Genomic DNA, 20,114 nt, shown 5'->3' with positions numbered 1-20,114 from the left:
CACCTCTGTCAACATCTGGAATCAGGGCTCCCAATTTGTTGCTTCCTTGGTTACTGTCAGTTTCCTCTACTCAAGCACAAGTTCCTGAGAATAGAGATCAGGTCTATTTTGCCTGCCACTGTATACCCTGCACCAAGCACAGAACCTCACGCTTAGTAGGCATGCAATAATGAATATTAATGGCAGGATGCATGTCGAATTTCTCTTTGGAATTTTCACAAAGCTCAGAAGAATAGCTGGTATAGTGTTGCATCAGGCAACACCACACTGCCAAAGAATCTGGAGTCGTGGAGCAAACTGCTACAGCAGGATGCTGCTGAGAAGGCAGAACATGGCCTTTGTATTGAGTGAGTGATTTTATTGACTCAAGTCTCAGGGCAGTAGGACCAAAAGAAAAAAGTTAGAAGGAAGCAAATGGATGCTTAGGTGATCTAGGCCTTTGGGGAGATGATTCTGTGGATCCAGATTAGTTTTATGGAGCAGTTTTATGGCCCATGTTTGAAGATTGAAATCAAGCCTCCAACCCCCACTCCTGGTCCCCATCTTATTAACAAGGCATTCCGCTGATCAGTCTCTGAGACGCAAAGTCACATATCAGTCAAAGGCTCCCCAGATTTTCCTGGTCATGCCTCGTGATGTATACTCATTGTCCCAGGGAATTAAGCATCCTGTTCTTGTTTAACTTGCGAGGAAACTTTACAGGGTCCACAGTTTGCATTCTTTTAGTTTAGGTAATTGATTGACTGGACCATATGGACATGGTACTGAAAAGGTCAAAGCTGCATAGCCAGAATGGCGGCTTAAGCATCCCTTTGAGCCTAGCAAGCCGACAGTACAGAGTGGTACTCAGCAAATGCCTGCTGGATGAATGAGTGATGAAAGCATTCCATCCATGGACCAACAGGACAATTTGTATTGAAGAAGTCTGGCTCCCAACTGTGCCTCCAAGTTCAGCTACTTAGAAAAGGAATTCATGATCATTGATTGGGTCCAAAGACCTGCCTGCTCAGCTCGCTGACATCCGTGATCCCCTCCTGGAATCACCTCCCCTTCGATGTCTGTGTCTCTGAGGCTTGCTGTCCTCAGAGTCTTTAAGATAAGCCAGTTCACACACTGTCTCTCTGGTCTGCTACTTGGGGGTCTGGCTGCCTCTGCCTCTCTGCAGCCTCCGTGTGGGGGTGTATGTGCCAGAAGAGAGGGCAGGGAGCTAACTGGTCTCTTTGGATGGGCAATGAGCCACTCCTTTTGGGACCCAACTTCATCATGTGATGCCCAACAGCAACAAAATATTATTTTTGAGTTAATTAAACAGGGATCATTGAGAGCAGTCTACCCTGCATGGGCCCCCTTCTCATCTGCAACAGGAGTGCAACTATTGGTGATTCCGTATGACATTTTAATTACACATCAGAGCCCTTCACAGTCATCTGAGAAGCCAAGTGCCTCCATCCAGCTCAACAGACAGCAGAGTATCATCCAGCTACTCCCCCATCTCCAGGCCCCATCCTCTCATCCTCTCTCTCCTCTGCTGTTTGACAGCACTCTTCAGTCCCCCTGCAGGCTCACACCAGGGTGGGACTGGCCCAAAAGGCAATGACTTGCCCTAGGGGTTTGCTCTGCACATGCCACTTGGGTGTCTGAACAGGCTACGGAACATGTTCTCAAGATTCAAGGGGAGTGATCCCAGGCTTCTCCACCAAAGCCACACCTCAAGGGTCAGTCTGCACTCCGCCTGGGCTCAGAAACTGCTCCCAGAGAGACAGACAGAAAGAGTGAGCAGATGGACGATGACTTACCTTCTAAGAATCCCCCTGCTGTCCATGTACTTGCCAATCACGGAGCCGGATCTCTGTTTCCAGCTTGACTTGAAAGCAGCTGTGTTTGCCTTGGCTGCCTTATCTTTCTGCAGAAACACAAAATACCCTCAGATGCAAGCAGCTGACTTGTTCCACTGTTTGAGCTGAAAAGGGCTCAACTTTCCCACTGCTAGGTCAGGCTATAAACCAAACTCTGAAGCACACATGTGATGATCTGGCCTCCTGGGAACATTCGCCTACTCTTTGCCTTGGCCCTCACCTCTCACCATAATTCCATCAATCTGATAATCTAAGCAAACGCACCCCCACACAGTTTAGAATCTGAGGTCCACCACATTATCTTTCACGGAAATACTGATACTTGCAAGAGATCATGTGGAATGCATAGGTAAAGTATTTACAAGCAGGCAAGGAATGTGAGGTCAGAGATTAGGGTGACAGTTTTACATCAGGCTCTTGTGTGGCTGTAAGGCCTATTTGTTTCCAAAGACCCACCTATGAGAAAGGGAGCCAGGCCAGGGTCAATGAAGCATCCCCTGTCTACAGCTGCTACACACGATTCCGTATTTCAGAGCTTCGTGAGAGTGGGCTGAGCGGAGACAAATTGCTCACAGATCTGTGATGGAGAACCTGGGTGAAGAGGAGGCTCACAGCCCCCTTTGCCAAGACTCCCTGACAGATGTCTTCTGGGAGCAGAGGGGCGTGAGATCACAGGAAGAACTGCTCATTAATCAGCCACCCCACTATTCCCCTGCAGCCCTAATGAGAGAAGGTGGGCCAGCCCTGCTCCCAGGGCCCCGAAGGTGTAGCTAGAATGTTGCCAAATTAATCTTTAATTATTATTCTGCTTGAACACAATAGTTTCCCTCCTTCTATTCTCCATTAGGCTTCTTAATTCTGTTCTGTTTTCAAAGCAAAATGAGTTTGGCAGGTAAAGGGAAGTGAGGCCAAGAGATTAGGCTGACATTTAGTTGGAAGTTTTAAAATAAATTCACTGTTACTTCTAAAACAATTATAATCACTATCATCATCAAAACAAGTCTAGGCTGCAGCCTTATTCCAAAAGTGCCTGTAGGTGGATGGCGGTGATGTTTGCTGCCACTCAGATATGAGACAGAAATGGCCGTGTGGAGGAGGGCCCTGGAGACTGCCTAGGTGGCCCTAATGCAACTGCCTTAGGTCAACCGTATCCAAGCCATTCTTTTTTCTTTTTTTAAGATTTATTTATTAATGCATACAAGAGCTGGGGTGCAGGCCAGAGGTGTGAGGGGTGAGAGGATTCACCAGAGACAGAGTGGGGAGCAGAACAGGCAGATCTACTGAACTACACTGCTGAGGGGAGCAGCGGGTGAGCCAGGAGAGGTCTGCTGTGTCATGTGGGTTGCTCCCTGGCCAGCTGGGGATCAAACTCATGCTGCAGAGGCTGTAGATAGCTTTACAGTGCTGTGCTTAACCCCTTGCGCCACTGGGGAGGCCCACCATTCTCTAGGTAAGGGCCCAGCGCATATCACCCTCCTCTTTCGAGGAGTTTTTCTCAAAAACCCCTACAACATGGGAAGGGAGATAGGGATTCGTTGCCTCAGGTGATAGCTGGGATCCTGAGCTAAGAGGCAAATAATTTGCCCAAGGACACGCATGAAATTCATGGCATGTAATCTTGATAATTTAGAAAAATCACATCAATCCATCCTGCCCCAGTTTTTCTTCCCTTCAGAGCATCCATCGACGATTGTCTGAAGGAGAAGATGGTAAAGGCCCGTGGAAGCCTAGATTTTCTTTCACGTGACCCAGTGACTAGTTTTAAATAAATATAGGATGCCGTGTTATTTGGGAAACTATGTAAGTCTGGTGCTCAGATATCGGGGAGTAGGGGTCTCCAGAGAGTAAAAAATGTTCATAAAATCAACTATGTAGATTGTGAAATATACATTTTTAATTTGCTCTAGAATGGTCTATGAATGCAAATTTTTCATCAAGAGAGAAGCATTTTAATGAAGGAAAAACTGAGCATTTTGATTTAAAAGTGAGCATGGCACTTCAACTGTACTGTCTCATGGACAGAACTGTCCTTTCTGCAGCCAGGACATGTGTGACCCTCTCAAATATTTGAGTCTCTTCATGCCAAGAGGAAAGCGTGCTACTCTGTGGAAAATTAATGCACTGTTACCCAGCAGGCCACCCTGCATTTTTATCATTTTCAAATAATCTACCACCATCCTGGCCTCATGGAAAGGATAAAGCAGATCCCAAGACTTGGGACATTCTTGGGCCTACCCCATAGGATCTGGCTACCACTTGACACAGCCCTGGTCTTCCCTCAGGAGAAGACTGCACTGGTCAGTTACCTGGAAGCACATGTCTCGTTCATCTCGAAGGTGCTTGTTCCTTTCCCTGTAGACAGAAAAGGGAAATCTATTCAGTAGCAGATCTTGAAATCAGCTTGCAGGTCAGATGAGTGCCCAGGGCGGCTTGGTGAGGAAGACCTAGAATGTCTGAATCTCTCTCCTCAGGGATGGTGGTAAATGGCAGAAGGTAGTTGGCATGTTAATCTGCTCAGAGGTGGGGGATACACAAGGCTTTGTGGTGCCCTGCAGTATCAGACACTGGTCCAGCCTACAGCTAGAGGGCGCCTTCCCAGAGGGTCACCAAGAGCTCCAGCTACACCTGTGCACCTCTGCCCCCCACCCCCCACCCCAGCCCCAGCCGGCATTGCAGGAAACAGGAGGAGTACAGGCTATGATATCCCAGCTACACACATCTGGTGGCAGGTGGGCTCACAGCAGGACTTCAGAGCAAGTTCAGGGGCACAAGAAGGGTATTTTATAAACACCGAAAACAGCAAAGTAGGGTTCTCATGGCAGAAGGACCCGCTGTGGGGACGGAAATGTTAGCAACCCTTGTAGCTGGGTGAGGACTTTGGGGGGCCCTGGGAAGACACATCTTGATCAGGGAGCAACCTGCACTGTTTCCTGCCTTCTATCACCACCTCCTTGCCGGAGATGCTTAGTATTTAAGGAAATGCTTCCAAGGTGGTGGCAGCAGAACCTCCCCATCGCTGCCTGGTGATTGGCACTCACTCGTATCACCTAATTCTCAAAAGAAGCCTGTGAGGTGGGTGTGAAAAAATTAAGACTCCAGTTCCTGAAATCAGTTGCCCAAGGTCACGCAAGGTCATGACTGGCAGTGCTAGGCCTGAAGCCAGATCCAGCTCCAAAGTAGATGTTACCAGCCTTCCTCCCTCCGCTTCCCCACCGCCATGGCCCTGCAATTGCTTCCATTTGCCCACATTTGCCTTAGGGTGAAGTCATCACCCTGTCCTGAGTCTACCACCTGTGTTCCCTCCACCTCCACCTTCCCACTGCCCACCCCACCACACCCCACCACACCACACCCCATCCCACCACACCCCACCCCACTTCACACCACCCCATCACACCACACCTCACCTCACCCCACCACACCACACCACACCCCTCCCTCTGCTTCTGTCCTTGATTCCTGTTTGCCCACGGTTCCTGCCACCTGGTGATTTCACCGTGGAGGAGAGTCTGCTGTGGCGCCTTCCCCTCCAGCCTTCCCCGCTGGCAGAGTTCCGTCCAGGAGCCACTTGACAGCCCAGAAGGGCTCCAGGTGGGTGATTCTGCGCTGATGCTAGTCTCCATTAAAGACCCGCAGGCGTGTGTCAAGTGCTGCCCATCATTCTGTCATTCTCCCCTGCTCATTCTCACTGAATCTGCCCTTGCATTTTTTCTAAGGACAAAAGAAAAAAAGGAGACACAAGCAAACCAACCCAAATTTGTCCTTACACATCTTGTTCTCATCCTTCCACCAAAACCTTCATGAGAATCTCACTCTTCTGTCAATGGATTAGAACTCGGTCCCCAAAGAACCTCCTCCGTCTCCCCGGTTCTAGAGACCCTGTGGAACCATGTATTGAAGGAAGTCAACCTGAAGGGCATTCAGTTTAAAGAAAGCACTTTTCAATTGGGTAGTGTCACAGCGACCAGATGCAGTGACTTCCCCTGGCTTTCAAAACTTCAAATTAGAAAAGGAAAAAAAAAAACTTTCATAATGGAGCTGATTCAAAACCACTTGTGCTTAAAAAATCAGATCCCCAAGTTCTTCTGTGTTACCACCATTACCTAGGAGGTGTGTGGCAGGCAGGTGGCAGGGCCTGAGCCACTCCACAGACACAACTGAAAATTCCATCTTTCCCCACAGGTTTGTTTCTTGTTTTTAGCACATTCTGGACCAAGCTTTGAATTTATCACTGAGTTTCAGCAGGTTGAGGAAACTCCTTGGCTCCGTTTTTGGTTCCTAATTTGTGACTCCTTTACTCACTCAACTAACATTAGCAGAATATTGGCGGAAGGACAAAAATCAGCCAGAGATGGGTCTCCATTCTGGCTCCACCAATGAGAAGCTATATCACTTTTGCTAAGTTCCTTCATTTCTCTAATATCAGCTTCCTCATCCGTTAACTCTGCATTAGTAATGTCCTACATTCCTAAGTCTTGTGGAAGAGGAAAGAGGTCCAATATCTGGCATTGAGTAGATGCTCAATAAACTCAGTTCTCCTGTAAGCAAGTACTTTACAAAGCACCAGGTAGAGACCAAGCAGCATGAAACAGAGCTATACACTGGAGAGTCCAGATGGTACTTGGCTCTGTCCAAACAATACTTTGGGGACCAGGTGGATGAAGGTGCTCACCTGGCAGCCATGTTTCCTCTGCATGTAGGCCGGAGGACTCACAGACTGGCCCTTCCAACCGAGGTGCCCAGGACATGCCCTCAGAACCCATCCAGAGCCCGCATACCTGAGGAAGTCCAGCTGTTTCAGGAGCCCCAACTTCTCCCGCTGCATACTCTCCGTCACACGGTACACTTCCCTGCGGAGCAGGCAATAGCAGTGGTAAGTGACTGTTGTGGGAGAGAGCCACCTGGATGGGTGCTGCACACTGGAGCCTAGCAGGCTGAGCTCACATGCCACAGAGAGTGTCTGCTGTGTGCAGGCACTTGCAGGCCTGATCTACATTCAGCAGCACAGACACCCTCTCTCGAAGGGGAAATGACCCCCATTTTATAGCCATGGGCCATCAAGGAATTTGACTTATCCCCAGGTCGCATGCAATTGCAATCGCTGCCTGGGTCAGGTGGGACCGCACACGTCCCTGCAATACAGCTGCAAATGCCTCCCCCTCCAGCCCAGCGTTCAGGGAATTAGCGTCTATATTCTTCTCTAGCTCAGCCTCAGAGGGCGAGAACAGAACTTTTATGTGGATGACTCCAGATGCTCATTTAGTTTGTTTCCAGGAGCTCTTGAAGAATCATTTCTCCTTCTGCACTTTCTCCTGAAGATCTCCTGTCGGTAGTCCCCAGGTCTCTGGAATTTCCGCCATTTGTTATTCATTTCTTTGACTTAAGATTTCTTATCTCGAATGATAAAGCAGAGATTTAATGAATTCTAATCAGCTGTTTCATAGCGTGAGGCGTCAGTCATACTGGAGTCTTGAGGAAGGGGAGAGGAGCTGAGAGCGGGATGACTGGGGTGACTGCCGGCTGCTCAGGCAGTGGGTTGTCTGCATCTGTTGACCCCCCCACAGGGAGGAGGGTCAACAAACAGCGGCAGGAAGGAGGAAAGGAGAGAGGGTGAGGAAAGGGGGACAGAAGAAGGCAGCAAAGAGGGAGGAGGCAGTGAGGAAGTCAGCTGCAGGGCATCAGCACACTCAGGGAAGAAAGGGCAGAATTCTGTGACCTGGCAAATAGCCCTCGCTTAGCTGCACAGCTCTGCCTCCAGCCTTCCCTCTCTGCCCTGCACCATGGCTTAGAACATTTTAAACCGCCTCCCAAGCTCACTGCAAAGGATCCAAAGAGCTGCCTTTCCAAACCATAAGACACAGCCTCCTAGAGGGTCCGTTGCCACGGGCTACCTGGATGGGCGGCCTGGGCAGGGTGAGAGCAGCCATCTGCGGCCCATCTGTGTCATTACGGAGCTGGCAGAAATGGTACCAGCCTGCTGGGTCCAGGGCTCCCTTGCCAAGCTCACAATAACCCAATTCCTTAAGAGGTATCTGTGGCTTCTCCCCGCTTTCTTGGGTAATTATAAAGCCAATTTACGATAGTAACACTGAATCAAATTTGAAGTTTACCTCAGATAATCCTAATTAAGCAACAAAACTTCCCTGGCTCCTGCAGAGCTGTAGATTCCTAACATTTTATTAGCAATTATATTTAATTTCAACTTGAGGGAAAACAGTGTATATCCCATTATCCAAACCGGGTCCCTAAACCCCAGTCTAGGATTCTGCTGATTGGCACTACGTGGGCTAGTGCTCACTGGAGCTGCCTGGAGCCAAGACTGCCTCTTGGCCAGGCCGGGGCCCACTCCTCGCTGGCACAGGCAGGGACAGGGGCCAGCAGGAGGCTTCTCCTGCTAAGGACAGTCATTCACTGGAGAGCTGAGGTCCAGGTCCTCAGACTGTGTGGCCTGGTGCCAGTTCCTAACCAACAAGGCATTTCAGGTCCCCCGGTTACACACACCCATTGATGTGAGAGTTACATACCCACGTGTAAACATCCACACATTTATTATATATTGCAAATTTATATCTATTTGTCTAGTAAACATGCATGTATTTGGATATATACATACATACATATTTATATTTTTCGTGTATTAACAAAAAGAAAGGCACTTCTGGAAAAAAGTGGTATTTGAATATTTGACTAAAGTCCTTCTAACCTAGACATTCTAAAAGTTTATCTCTAGGCAATGCGTCCACTGAAAAGGAAAGAACTTGCTGTTTTTTTGTAGTGCTGATTGGTGAGGGGGTTATGGCTGCCTTTAGGGAAAGGCTGTTGACTTTGTTTTCAGGAGAGGGATGAGCTATGGCATTCTCTCCAAAATATCCTGTTGCAGTGAAAAGTATAGACAAATGCAGAAAATGGTGGGCTTGTATTTTATAAAGGAAAAATGTGCGTGTGTGTGTGTGTGTGTGTGCATACACACATAGAATATCTGGAAGAATCCAGAAGAAGCCATGATGGATGGCCCCCTTGGGTCATAGCCAGCTAAGGCAGGGAGGAAAACCTCTTTTGAAGGGTATGATCTTTTGAATGAACTACCTACACCAGATAACATTCATTAACATAATAGAGAGGTGCCAGGGTCAGCTCCCCTTCATCTTTACATTACCCCAGCCTGATTGTTCTTTTATCTTCTGTCCAAATCTAGTTCTTCCTTGAGCAACTTCAGAGAACAGGAATGCTTTACCCATTTAGAATTCTACCTGATAAAGAACTGAGTGTGTTTGTCTCTGAACCCTGCTCTCTCTCCTCTGGGCTGCGCCAGTGCAGTGTCAGGCAGCCACACATCAGCAGGGGAAGGAGGTGCAGGCCCTCAGGAGAAGGTGGTTCTGTTTCTGTCTTCTGGTGCTCACTAGCTGTGTGACTCTGGTTTGTTCAATGCACCTCTCTGAACCTCATTTCTACATTTATAAAATGAAGAGGTGGATTAGAGCATTGAAGTACTATCAGTCCCTCCTCTGGGATTCTATTCTAGAGAGAACAAGCTAAGGTTCTCTAGTCCTTCTCTCTGACCTCCCTGGATAAGACATGCTCACTTGGGCTCCAGCATGCTTTCCAGATGTACAAGACATTCCAAGCTTCTTGAAAACAACTCAAGAAGGTTCTGGAATCATTTCTTTATTCCCCCTACCCCTCCCTCCTTCCCTCTTTTTCTTTCTTCCTTCTTCTTCATTTTAATTTTACTAATTGTTTATATTCATATCTCACCTTCTCTCGTTTTCAGTTCCCACCCTCCAGAGACCATGTCTCTGGCTTGGTTAATTAAGATAAGACTTCAGAAAGATTTGAATCCTCATGCTGTGATCTGATGCTCCAGCCCTGGCTGCTTATTTCCATTTGCTGATCTAATGCTTGTGCCTTCAGATGTTTGTTGCTTTTAGAACTTGACTTAATTTAAAGAGCTTGAATCCTTAATTCTGTTTGTAAAGTTAAACGCTTATGCCTTGTTGACCTGCTCTCAATGAGGAGGAACTGATTTTGCTCATTTACAATGAAATACACTGTCCTTCCACAGGCCATCCTAGGTCTGGGATGGAGGCGTATTGTTTTAAGTCAGCTACTTGGGAATATCTGGAGATATCTTACTAAGGTAAAACCCCAAATCCAAACACATCTCTTCCCCCTCACTCCAGCCCATCAATCCTAAATAATACAGGCACTACAAATGAGCCAGACAGCAGAACAACTTGCTTGAGGGAGAAGGACCTAAATTTGGGCAGCAGACAGAGAATGGGCTTCCATTTTTGAATCAGGGGAGCTATCACAGGTAAAGCATTAGGCATTGGTAAGTAGGCCTGCCCTTTACTCTGAAATCAGGTGTTCCTACTACCTAGGTCAGGACCAGGCCCTCAATTACATTTTGGAGATGCATGAATGAATGAGTCCATGAATGAATGAATGCATGATGGCCAGTCCTGCTCCCTCGTTAATATTTCCCGGTTGCTCATTTATGCAGTGGGGGAGGGTTTCTAGCACTAGGTGTGCCCAGCACTTAGCATCTTGGGACAGCTACTTAAAACCTCGGAACCACTGGAGCTGATAGGAATAGCGCTAGCAGGTCAGCTGCTGCAAAGGCACCCTGAGCGATCACCAGGCATGGGCATCTGCGAGATATGTCAATGCCTAACACGGCACCGACCGCGGAGTCATTTTCGAGAATGGTTTGCCAAGTGAAAAAGTAAAGGAAACATGGACAAGTTTCTCACCCAAATAAGTAAGATTTGTCTTCCTAGGCTTGGAGTGCACTAGTCCTGTTTCCCTGCCGTGCTTCCCGCCACCTTGGTCTCCTGGTCTCTCAACTATGCCGGGCACGCATGGTCTGCGGCTCACTCAGCATTTTCTCACAAACCAGCCTAAGGTTTGATGGTTGAATAGCATGTCTTCCTAATCACACAATCAATTTTCCAGAACTGGCCATCCTAGGGAATGTGCCACAGCACTGGCCTGCTTAATAGGCTCAGAACCCTATGGGAAGTGACAGGCAGCAAGGATCCCAAATCCAGGGTCTAGGAGAGGGCTGCAGGCGCACAGGGGTGGGGCAGGAGAGCAGCTCCTAGGGCTGGGGTGCACAGAGGCCACACTCACATCTCCTTCTCCTCGTGAAGTTTGCAGGCCTCTTGTTGGAGGTTTTCCAGCTGCTGTTGGGCAGCCTGCAGCTCCTGGGTGGTCCTCTCCAGCTCCCGGGCCAGCTCCTGGTTTGTGAGTTTCAGCTTGGTGTTCTCAGCCTTGGTCTCGTCCTTGTCATTATGGAGGGCTGTGCACTGGCCTTCCAGCTGTAAAGGAATGGGGAAGAGGACAGTGGGGAGTGATGAGCACACACCACCTTCAGCCTGCTGGCCCAGCCCTCCCTTGGTGGGCCGGGAATATCCCTGCCACCCCTCCTTGCCCCTGAGTCTCAATAAGCTTCATCCTCCTGCTCACATTGTGCCTCTCCTTCTCAAATGGCAACTAAACAGTCCAGAGTGCTAAACAGTCCAAGAAAGGAAATTCTACAATGCATTTGTGTCTCTTATTCCAAAATAAATAATGATGACTGTCATCTTCTCAATGGTCTCGGAATCATCTCATCAGTGGACATGAGCTCTAGGCTAAATCCCTCCGTGGTCTTTTTATTTTTTTAAGATTTATTTTTTTATGTACACAAGAGCTGGGGTACAGGCCAGAGATACGAGGGGTGAGAGGATTTACCAGAGACAGAGCAGGGAACAGAACAGGCAGACTGACCAAAACACACTGCTGAGGGGAGCAGCAGACGAGACAGGAGAGGTCTGCTGCATCATGTGGGCCACTCCCTAGCAGCTGGGGATCGAACCTGTGCTGCAGAGGCTGTGGACTGCCTCATACTGTGGTGCTTAACCCCTTGTGCCACCAGGGAGGTCCCTTTCTGTGGTCTTTTAAGTTCATTTCTTTTCCTTGGCCCTTGATTCATTTGGAGACCAGCTGAGTAGAATTCTTCATAACCCATCCTTCCCAATTTTGAATATGGAGAGTAAACCTATTTATTCCCTATGTCATCTCTCAGTTAAATAAGTCCAATTCCCTTTATCTAGAGGGGTTTGAATGCTAGATGGAAACCCTGGAAATTCTTAGGAGATAGCTAATATAGGTCATACCAAACATACACCTTTTCTTACATTCCTAAAGCAACAAAAACCCTGCATTTTTCTAACTTAGCTTTTCTTGGCTGCCGATTATGCTTTGCAGAGCTTCCAAACTCTCACCAGAGGAAAAATCAAACCAAGGCAAATATATCATAATAAATTTAGTTTAATGAATGTGGCCAGTAAGGGGAAGAAGAAGTGACAACAGGGAATTTTGTGTGATTCTCAAGAGGCTCCTGTGTAATCAGGCAAGCATTCAGTAATTAAATCGAGTGACAATTATTCATTTGAGGGGTAAATCGAATTGGTAAAAACCAATGCATAATAGTGATGAGGAGAAAAATTTGGAGAGCAAGGTGGGGCTGTGGGGTGAATGGAAGGACAGCAGGACATTGCTGGTGTTGAAATCATCTTGCTGCAGAAAGGAAAGACACTAAAATCCATAGGTTGGGTAGCCTTGGAGTGGAGGTCTCCAGCTTTAGAATGGGGCGCTCTCAAGCATGGTTTAATGTGTTGCTATAACAGCCCCCTCTATTGGCATGGAAGCAATGTGCCTGAGTCTGTCAAGGGCTGGGTTCCTTCCAGCCCCAGACAAACCAAACGAGTGATCAAGGCATCCTGGTCTCTCCCCGCCATGAGCCCTTGCTCTGTAGAGGTGGCTGCAAACCTGAGGTTCACCTAGGCAATCATTCCACCTGGGCAACTAGCCAGGGTCCTCAGCCATCGTGGAAGGACATGGCCCTGTGCCCTACTCTGCCCAGCCCACCTCCTGGTGTTTGCACCCCTCTGGGGTAGGGGATGAGGGTCTGGAACAACCACCAGTGAGGCTGAGGAATCTCATCCAGGCACATGGGGAGACAGGTTTGGAAAAACTGACTTTTGAAGACCTCCTTCCAACTGGAGGTGTCCATGGCCACCCTGGCAGAAGACATCATCACTGTCTGCAGTCCCGTTCCAAACTATCAATGTCCTCAGCACCCCTATTCTCTCTCCTTTTTTTAAAGATTTATTTATTTATTAATGCAAGCACTGGGTACAGTCAGAAGCGTGGGAGGGTGAGAGAATTCACCAGAGCCACAGCGGGGAGCAGAACAGGCAGAAGGACCGAGGTACACTGCTGAGGGAGCAGCAGGCGGCAGGAGAGGTCTGCGCGCCATGTGGGACCCTCGCCTGGCGGCCAGGGATCAAACCGGCGCTGCAGAGGTTGCAGGAAGCTTCGCAACCCAGCGCTCAACCACTGCGCCACCGGGGAGGCCCAGCACCCCTCTTCTCTTAGACAGGATGTAGGAAACAAAGGAAGTCTCAGGGTCCTGGAAGCTCCTGGGCATTGTTCTGCTGTGTTCGCATTACCTCCAGGGAGAACCCCTAAACTGCGGGCCCTGAGCAGTGAAGGCTTGATCTTGCCATTGCCTGTGACTTCACTATTTTTTGCTATTTTTCTGTCTTGCTAAATGGTTCCTCTCGAGTTAAAAAAAAAAAAATGTGCTTTAGTGAAAGGCAGGGAAAGTGGGCAGAAGCCAGAGAGGATGGAGGGGCAAGCCAGGCCCTCTGCGGCCGGCACAGGCCTACCCGCTTCTGCTTCTGCACCAGCTGCTCCAGCTCCTGCTCCTTGGCGGACAGCTTCTGCTCCAGCTCCTGACTGCGGGCCTGGAACCTCTCCGTGTCCTGCCAAGCCAGACAGAGGGACACATGAGCTCTGGCGCACCTGGGAAGGACATGTTTTTCCCCACCTGGAACTTGTTTGAAGGCTGAGCCCACAACCAAGTGTGACCATGGTGGAGGGAGGAGGAGGTGTGGTCCCTCAAATGGAGGCAATGTGAGTTGAGGGCACACTGGACTGGGGCTGTGTGGATGTGTGGATGTTTGTCTCCATTGTGGGCACAGTCATTCAACCCTTTCAACTTCCCTCATTCTGGAAACTGAAGGGCACCTTTCCCTCCGCCCGGGGCTTGGGGGCACTGTGCTCCCACTGTGGCTGAGTCTCCTGGGCCTGCTCCTCCCAGAACTGGCCTTCCCTACTCAGGGTTGCTGAGGCCCTGGCAGCACAGGGGTGAAGGGCGCTGGCAGTAGGACTAAGTATGGGGGTGTCAGGATGCCTGATGTTTCCACAGAGCTTGGCCTGGTGTCAGGGCTCCATGTGGGTGTCAGGAGACACAAGTTCTCGCCCTGGCCTTGCCCAGCTAACCGGCTTCCTGCTTCTAGATCATTGTTTCTTTGTTCACAGTAGAGAAAAAAACCCTTACCATCCACAACACTCCGCTTGCTGATGTACAGGGGAGTACCAGCCCCAGAAAGAGAAAAGACATTATAGCCTGCATGCAACTCGCCGCGGCCTCCCCAGGTCTCTCTTTCCCAGAGAGGAAGCTGTGGGGCCATGCCAGGGGAGCAGCTGTGTCCCGGTGCTAGGATGGGTGTGCCATGGCAGCCTCAGAGGAAGGAGGGCAGCAGCTCTGGGGGCAGAGAGCTTTGGCCACCCCCGACAAGGGCTCAGGACATCACCTGGCCTCCCTACCTGCAGACTTCACCTGGTTCTCTGCCTGTTTGGGTCAGGTAAGTTGAGCTGTGGAAGAGTCTGTGATGGCCCTTATCCCAACCACATTTGATGGCAGAAGCAGGACTGACTGGGAGTTTCTGCTCCTGACATTATTACCAGGGAACTCGCCTCACTGGGCTTGGCTGCTGCTCACGGAGCTGGCGTCCGCGGACCGTGCCAGGGATGGGCGCAGCTGCAAGAACGTCCGTGCTGACGCGAGCGCCTGCCTGCCCTGCCCGCACAGAGCTCTGCAGGGCCTGCTGTCCTGGGGCCAGTGCATACAAATGATCTGTTATTTCCCTCGTGGTCAAACCAGTTGTCAAATGCAGAGGCAGTTTCCAAACCCTGGCCAGAGGGTCTGACCTTTTCCAGGCTGCCATACACTAACTCCACTATCCTTATAAAAGCTATGGCCAGGCAAAACCCGTGCATCCAAGGGCTTACTAGCGTGACCAAACACACCTTATGTTTCTCTATCTTCCATGTTGATGCAAGAGGCATAAATTTAAGCACCGAGCCTGGAAGGCATTTGGTACTGAGAAGGGAGAAGCGGGTGGAGGGCTGAGGCTGCACGGCCGGGTCACCTTACACAATACGAATTTGTCCTTGATGTTTTTCCTCTGATCTCTTCCAAGTCCCCATGCCCATGCCTTAGTGTCCCTATTGCTTCTGGAATTTGCCTCTTTCCCTAGCTAGGACTTCTGACCTCGAGTCATGGTCCTAGCAGAGGAAGCAAAAGTTCCCAGAGCACCAGCCCTCGCAATGGAATGTCATTTGGGGGTGAAGGCAGCACGGGGAAAGGCCACCGTTTTCAGAAAGCAATTGTAGGGTCTGTCAAGTGGGGAGTGATGAGCTCTGTGCACAGTAGACGTCAGCCAGGTCAAGGGCCAGGGACAGCCAGAATGCTTCACAGCTTCAAAAAAGAACTAGGGAGGTCTGGAAACACTGACAAGTCTCCTGAGGGCTGGAGCTGGAAGACATGACAGGCTTTTTCTGGAAAGCATTTAGACTCCCTCTCAGTCTGAATGACATCTGGGATAATAAATGAAGTCGTGGTGTGGATAATCCAAAACAGTGTCACATTAAAAATTGGATCAAACCAACATGTCTTGCGAAGAGGGAGGGGGTTGTAGCAACAGGCCAGGCTCAGTGTGACCTGCGGGCAGGGGTTTGAACCATAGGTGGAGGCATTGCACCCTTAATTGGGGGGGAGGTAGTCAGAGTAGGTGGTATTTCAACCTGGCCCTCAAAACCCCCGGAGTGGACTCTTACTTTCAGGAGAAACTGCTCCTTCTCACTCTTGATTTGTTGCTCCATCTCTTCATAGAGATGCTGGATTTCTTCATCATAAGCGGCTATTTTCCTGCAGGGTGGCAAGAGGAAAGATTGACGAGGTCTAAACCGAGATGCTTTCGCCCACAGTGACAAAATGCTGGAGCTCAGGCACCAGAACCTCATCTGAAGCTGCAGGTGGCGGGGGTGTCTTCATGGGTCAGTTCAAGCAAAGCCACAGGATGGGTTCCTCAGGATTAACTGGCCACTGAGACTCAGCAGCACCTGCTCTGGCTGCTGTGAAGTGCTGGGTGGCCTCTCTGCTTTATCTCTTGCCCATCACTCCCAGAGGGTCACATGCCTCTTGGCAACGCTATTTTGTCTCCATCTCTTTCTCTCTACTCTGTTTGGTTTTAACACCATTTTCCTGGCCTCTCTTATGCTCACCACCCTTTGCTGGATGATCCCTATGCCTTAGGCAATATCAAGTTACACTGTGTAGACTTCTTTCCTGCTTAGTTTCTTGTTTCTCTCCTTCCCACTCTGGATGCTTTCTCTCTACCTGGCTACCTGGCTACCTGGCTACCTGGCTACTGTCTAATGCTGCACTATCAGAGAGTCTCCTGAAGCTGTTTGTGTGATATATTTCTCATTAGATCTCAAAAGACTCCATGGTGATAATAACAACCCACCAGCACCACACCCCCCAAAAAGGAAGGGGTCACTCCTTCCAAGTGTGAGAAGGGCCAGCTGGTTAAAGTCTGGTGATGCTAATGAGGTGTCCTCATCCCCACGCTCAGCATCATCCCCTTGCTCTAAAGAAGACAAAAAGTAGGGCCTCCCTGGTGGCACAAGGGGTTAAAACACAGCACTATAAAACTACCCACAGCCACTGCAGCACGAGTTCGATCCCCAGCCAGCCAGGGAGCGACCCACATGGCGCAGCAGACCTCTCCTGTCTCGCCCGCTGCTCCCCTCAGCAGTGTATCTCAGTGAATCTGCCTGTTCTGCCCCCCACTCTGTCTCTAGTGAATCCTCTCATCCCCCACACCTCTGGCCTGTATCCCAGTTCTTAAATGCAAAAATAAATAAATCTTTTTAAAAAAAAAAAGAAAAGAAAGTAGGCACCTGAGTGCTCTGCTCCTACATCACATACAGAAAAACATGGTGATGGGGACAATATTTGAAGGTCATCCCTGGAGCTTTCTCTCCTCTCTCCCAGGAATAGATCCTCCTTGGAATGCTCCTCCACATTCAAACATGAAGGATCAGGTATTAGCATTTGAACTGAGCCTGGAAGTTATCACCCCAAAACATTAACACTGCTAGGGAATTGCATTTTTATATCTTTTCTCTGCTCCTCACTTGCTGTCTGCTTTCTCCGCTGTTAAGAGAACTTCTGACTCCAGGGAATAAGTTGATGTTGTGACTCTCAAGGTCTGGTTTGAACATCTAACACACTTAAATTTTGGCTCTTGTCATTTTAAACTCAAAAGCTGAGAAGCCCCCTTTGCCTTTGAGTCAGATAAGCAGGTTTTAACAATTGAAGAAACAGTTCTGGTTGTCAGTTCTCAAGTGTACTCTGGAGATCGCTGAAAACAACACCAAAGGTGGGAATGTATTTATTCCCCTGAGCCTTCCACCATTTTAACCTAATCCAGTGCCAGGCCTACCCTGCTGCCCTGAAGACCACGGTTGGCCCTTCCTCACCTGCTACCTGCTGCGCACCATTTATATCACATGCACCAAGACCTCTGCCCCATGCAATGACTAACGAGCCATTTGGTTGGCTACTCTCCAGACCTGCAGAAACCACAAAACTAAGCAGGCGAAGGACTGGGTTGAGTCCCCTGGTTAGCATCATTCTTATCAGAGCACCAGCTTCTGAGCTCCCTTCCTTGGCTATACCCCCAGGACCTGAAACTTGCTTGCAGCCATGACACCAGGAGGTGCAGGAAATAAGGCCACAGCTCCCCAGACTTTGCTGGGTGTTGTGTTTTCCTACAAGTTTGGCATCCTGGTTTGTTAACCATCTCTTCGCTAAGAGCAAAGACTTCTTGGTAAATGACAGATGTTTTAGGCTGTTACTTTCATTCTCAGCTAGCCCGTGACAAATACAAGAAAACCTTGGAGAGAAATAAGGAGCAAAGGCACATGCTGTTGGTTAGGGGACACCTCAGGGACGGAAAGGAATACAGTCAGCAAGAAATTTTAGAAAGAAAGATGGTCTCCTCTTAACCCCTGGAATTATCTTCCTGTGTTCAAAGAAATTCAGAGGCTAGGTGGCAAATGATATTGTTAGGGGGAAAGGATGTGGTTCAATATCGGGGCTGTCCTGTAACAATACCACGGAAAATTTGAGACTGCTATTCCAGCTCTAGAAACACTGGAGAACTAATAAAATGAGATGAGAGAAATTTAACTGTTGATTTGGCTCTGGTAAAAGCAGTACTAATTACAGTCATTCATATGCGCTGTTTACCATTTCTGCCTAATAACCATGCAGAACATCCACCCCATACTATCATTAAATGTGTTGTATTAACTTTGTTCTAACTTTCATTTGATTAAATTAATAAACTTATGTTTTTCCAGCTCACGTGTCAGTGTGCTAGTTCTGAAGTCAATAATTTTGCAAACGGTTATAAAACAAATGCAGGGGAGACAGATGTTGCCTCTGAGGTTCTTCCTCTCCACCCCCACTCGTCAACCCTGGGTCAGCTGCCGAGAAGCTCTGGGGTTCTGGGGCACACCAATGATCCTGGGCCAGGATCCAGCCACTCAGGCAGGAAGTAAACCTTTGGAGACGCTTTCTGAATGAAGCTGGCTTCCTGTGAGACTACCCAGACCTGAATGCTTTTGAGGACAAGCCCCAGAGGGGCTAACCAGCTCTTGACTAGCCGGGTGAGGACACACAAACCCCAGGAATGGGAGCATGTGTGTGTTGTTCACACCATCTACACCAGCAGACCAGCTCGGGGGTCAGTAGACCTGGGTTCCCATTCATTTCCTTAGCGTGACCTGGGACAAGCCTTCTCTCCTCAGAATCCATCCTAGAGCCTTCCTCACGTTCCCCAGTGTTGTCACAATGAATAAACAAAAGAGCCAGTGGAGAGAGTGTCTGGAAGTGTAAAGCCCTAAATAAAAGTGAAGGGTAATTTATTCTCATAATTATCATCATAGGCTGCAGAGAGCCAAGGGGAGGAGAGTCTTCATTTCATGGATAAAAGGCTGCTGGATTTGGAAATGGTCAGAGGCAATCCAGAAGATAAAGAACAGAAAGCTTAGTCAATAGAACCCCTGTCAGATCCATCCATTCCCGACGTGGCTGTGTGTGAGCAAGAGGGGCAGAGCCAAAGTCTGCCTCTGCGGGTTGCTCTGCAGTGGCTGTGAGAGCGATAATGGGAGAGACACTCTAAAAGGACTCATGCATATGGTGTGTGGCGCTCCAGCGGCCACACCAGATTCTGCCATCAAAGGAAGAGGCAACCGATTGTGTTTGCTTCCATATACATCTTTGTTGTCACAATTTCTAAAACCACTGGAGTCCCTTGTATACACAAACATGGAGTGAGAAGCCTTTGCTGTGAGGATTTCTCCATGTCCTCCCACCTCCTCTAGCCCTTTCTCTGAACTCTTTGGACACAGTATGTCTTTATCGGCACATTTCATTTTAATCCTGAACACTGTTTCATTTGGGTTTATGTCTCAACTAGGTCATGAACACTCAGTCATTCCTGACACTCATGGGACCTTGCTCACAATATTAATGCTGCAAATCTGTAAGAAATTAATTTGAGGCTTTGGACACCAAATTCAGAAGCCCATGGACCATATATGGGGATGGCAGAATCCGAGAGAACTGAAGAATTTCAGGGTTGGAAGGTGTATCTGATACTGCCACCTATTTTTTTCCAGGGTCAAAAGCCTATTAAAATCCACACTATCTCCACCAAATATTTATCCAACCAGGTTAGAATACCTCTGGTGATATAGAATGTTCTGGATCTCTAGCAGCTCTTTCATCTTTGGAATATTCTGGCTCCTAGAGAAACATCTATCATGAGTTTCCCCTCCTCTGCATAAAAATTCATCATATGGGGGAGGAATAGAAAGAGAGGATGGGGGAGCACAAGGGAATATGGTGGAGGACCTTGGGGGCTTGGGTGGTAGGAGAACTGCTGTGGGCACACCTGAGGAGAGGAATTATATGTTGTCCCAAAAATTAACAATGGTGTAAGAAAAAGTCGTATATTTAAAAATTTAAAATACACACAAACACATACACACCCAGATATATCCATG

At 48.7% G+C, this 20,114-nt stretch overlaps 1 protein-coding gene across 1 annotated transcript in view; it reads right to left on the bottom strand.

Annotated features, from left to right (window-relative positions):
- CRACR2A (calcium release activated channel regulator 2A) overlaps positions 1–20,114 on the bottom strand; it is a gene marked incomplete at both ends in the record, with an annotated part of 56,900 nt that overhangs the window by 18,625 nt on the left and 18,161 nt on the right. Inside the window, 6 exons of the mRNA XM_084256108.1 lie at positions 1,797–1,903; positions 4,163–4,208; positions 6,635–6,706; positions 10,989–11,176; positions 13,574–13,669; positions 15,810–15,900. Coding sequence (XP_084112234.1) covers positions 1,797–1,903; positions 4,163–4,208; positions 6,635–6,706; positions 10,989–11,176; positions 13,574–13,669; positions 15,810–15,900 — 600 coding nt within the window. The remainder of the gene's footprint in view (positions 1–1,796; positions 1,904–4,162; positions 4,209–6,634; positions 6,707–10,988; positions 11,177–13,573; positions 13,670–15,809; positions 15,901–20,114) is intronic.

The sequence above is a fragment of the Talpa europaea genome (assembly GCF_964194135.1).
Source record: "Talpa europaea genome assembly, chromosome: 15".
Classification (NCBI taxonomy): Eukaryota; Metazoa; Chordata; class Mammalia; order Eulipotyphla; family Talpidae; genus Talpa; species Talpa europaea.
This window is presented reverse-complemented; position numbering and strand designations above follow the sequence as displayed.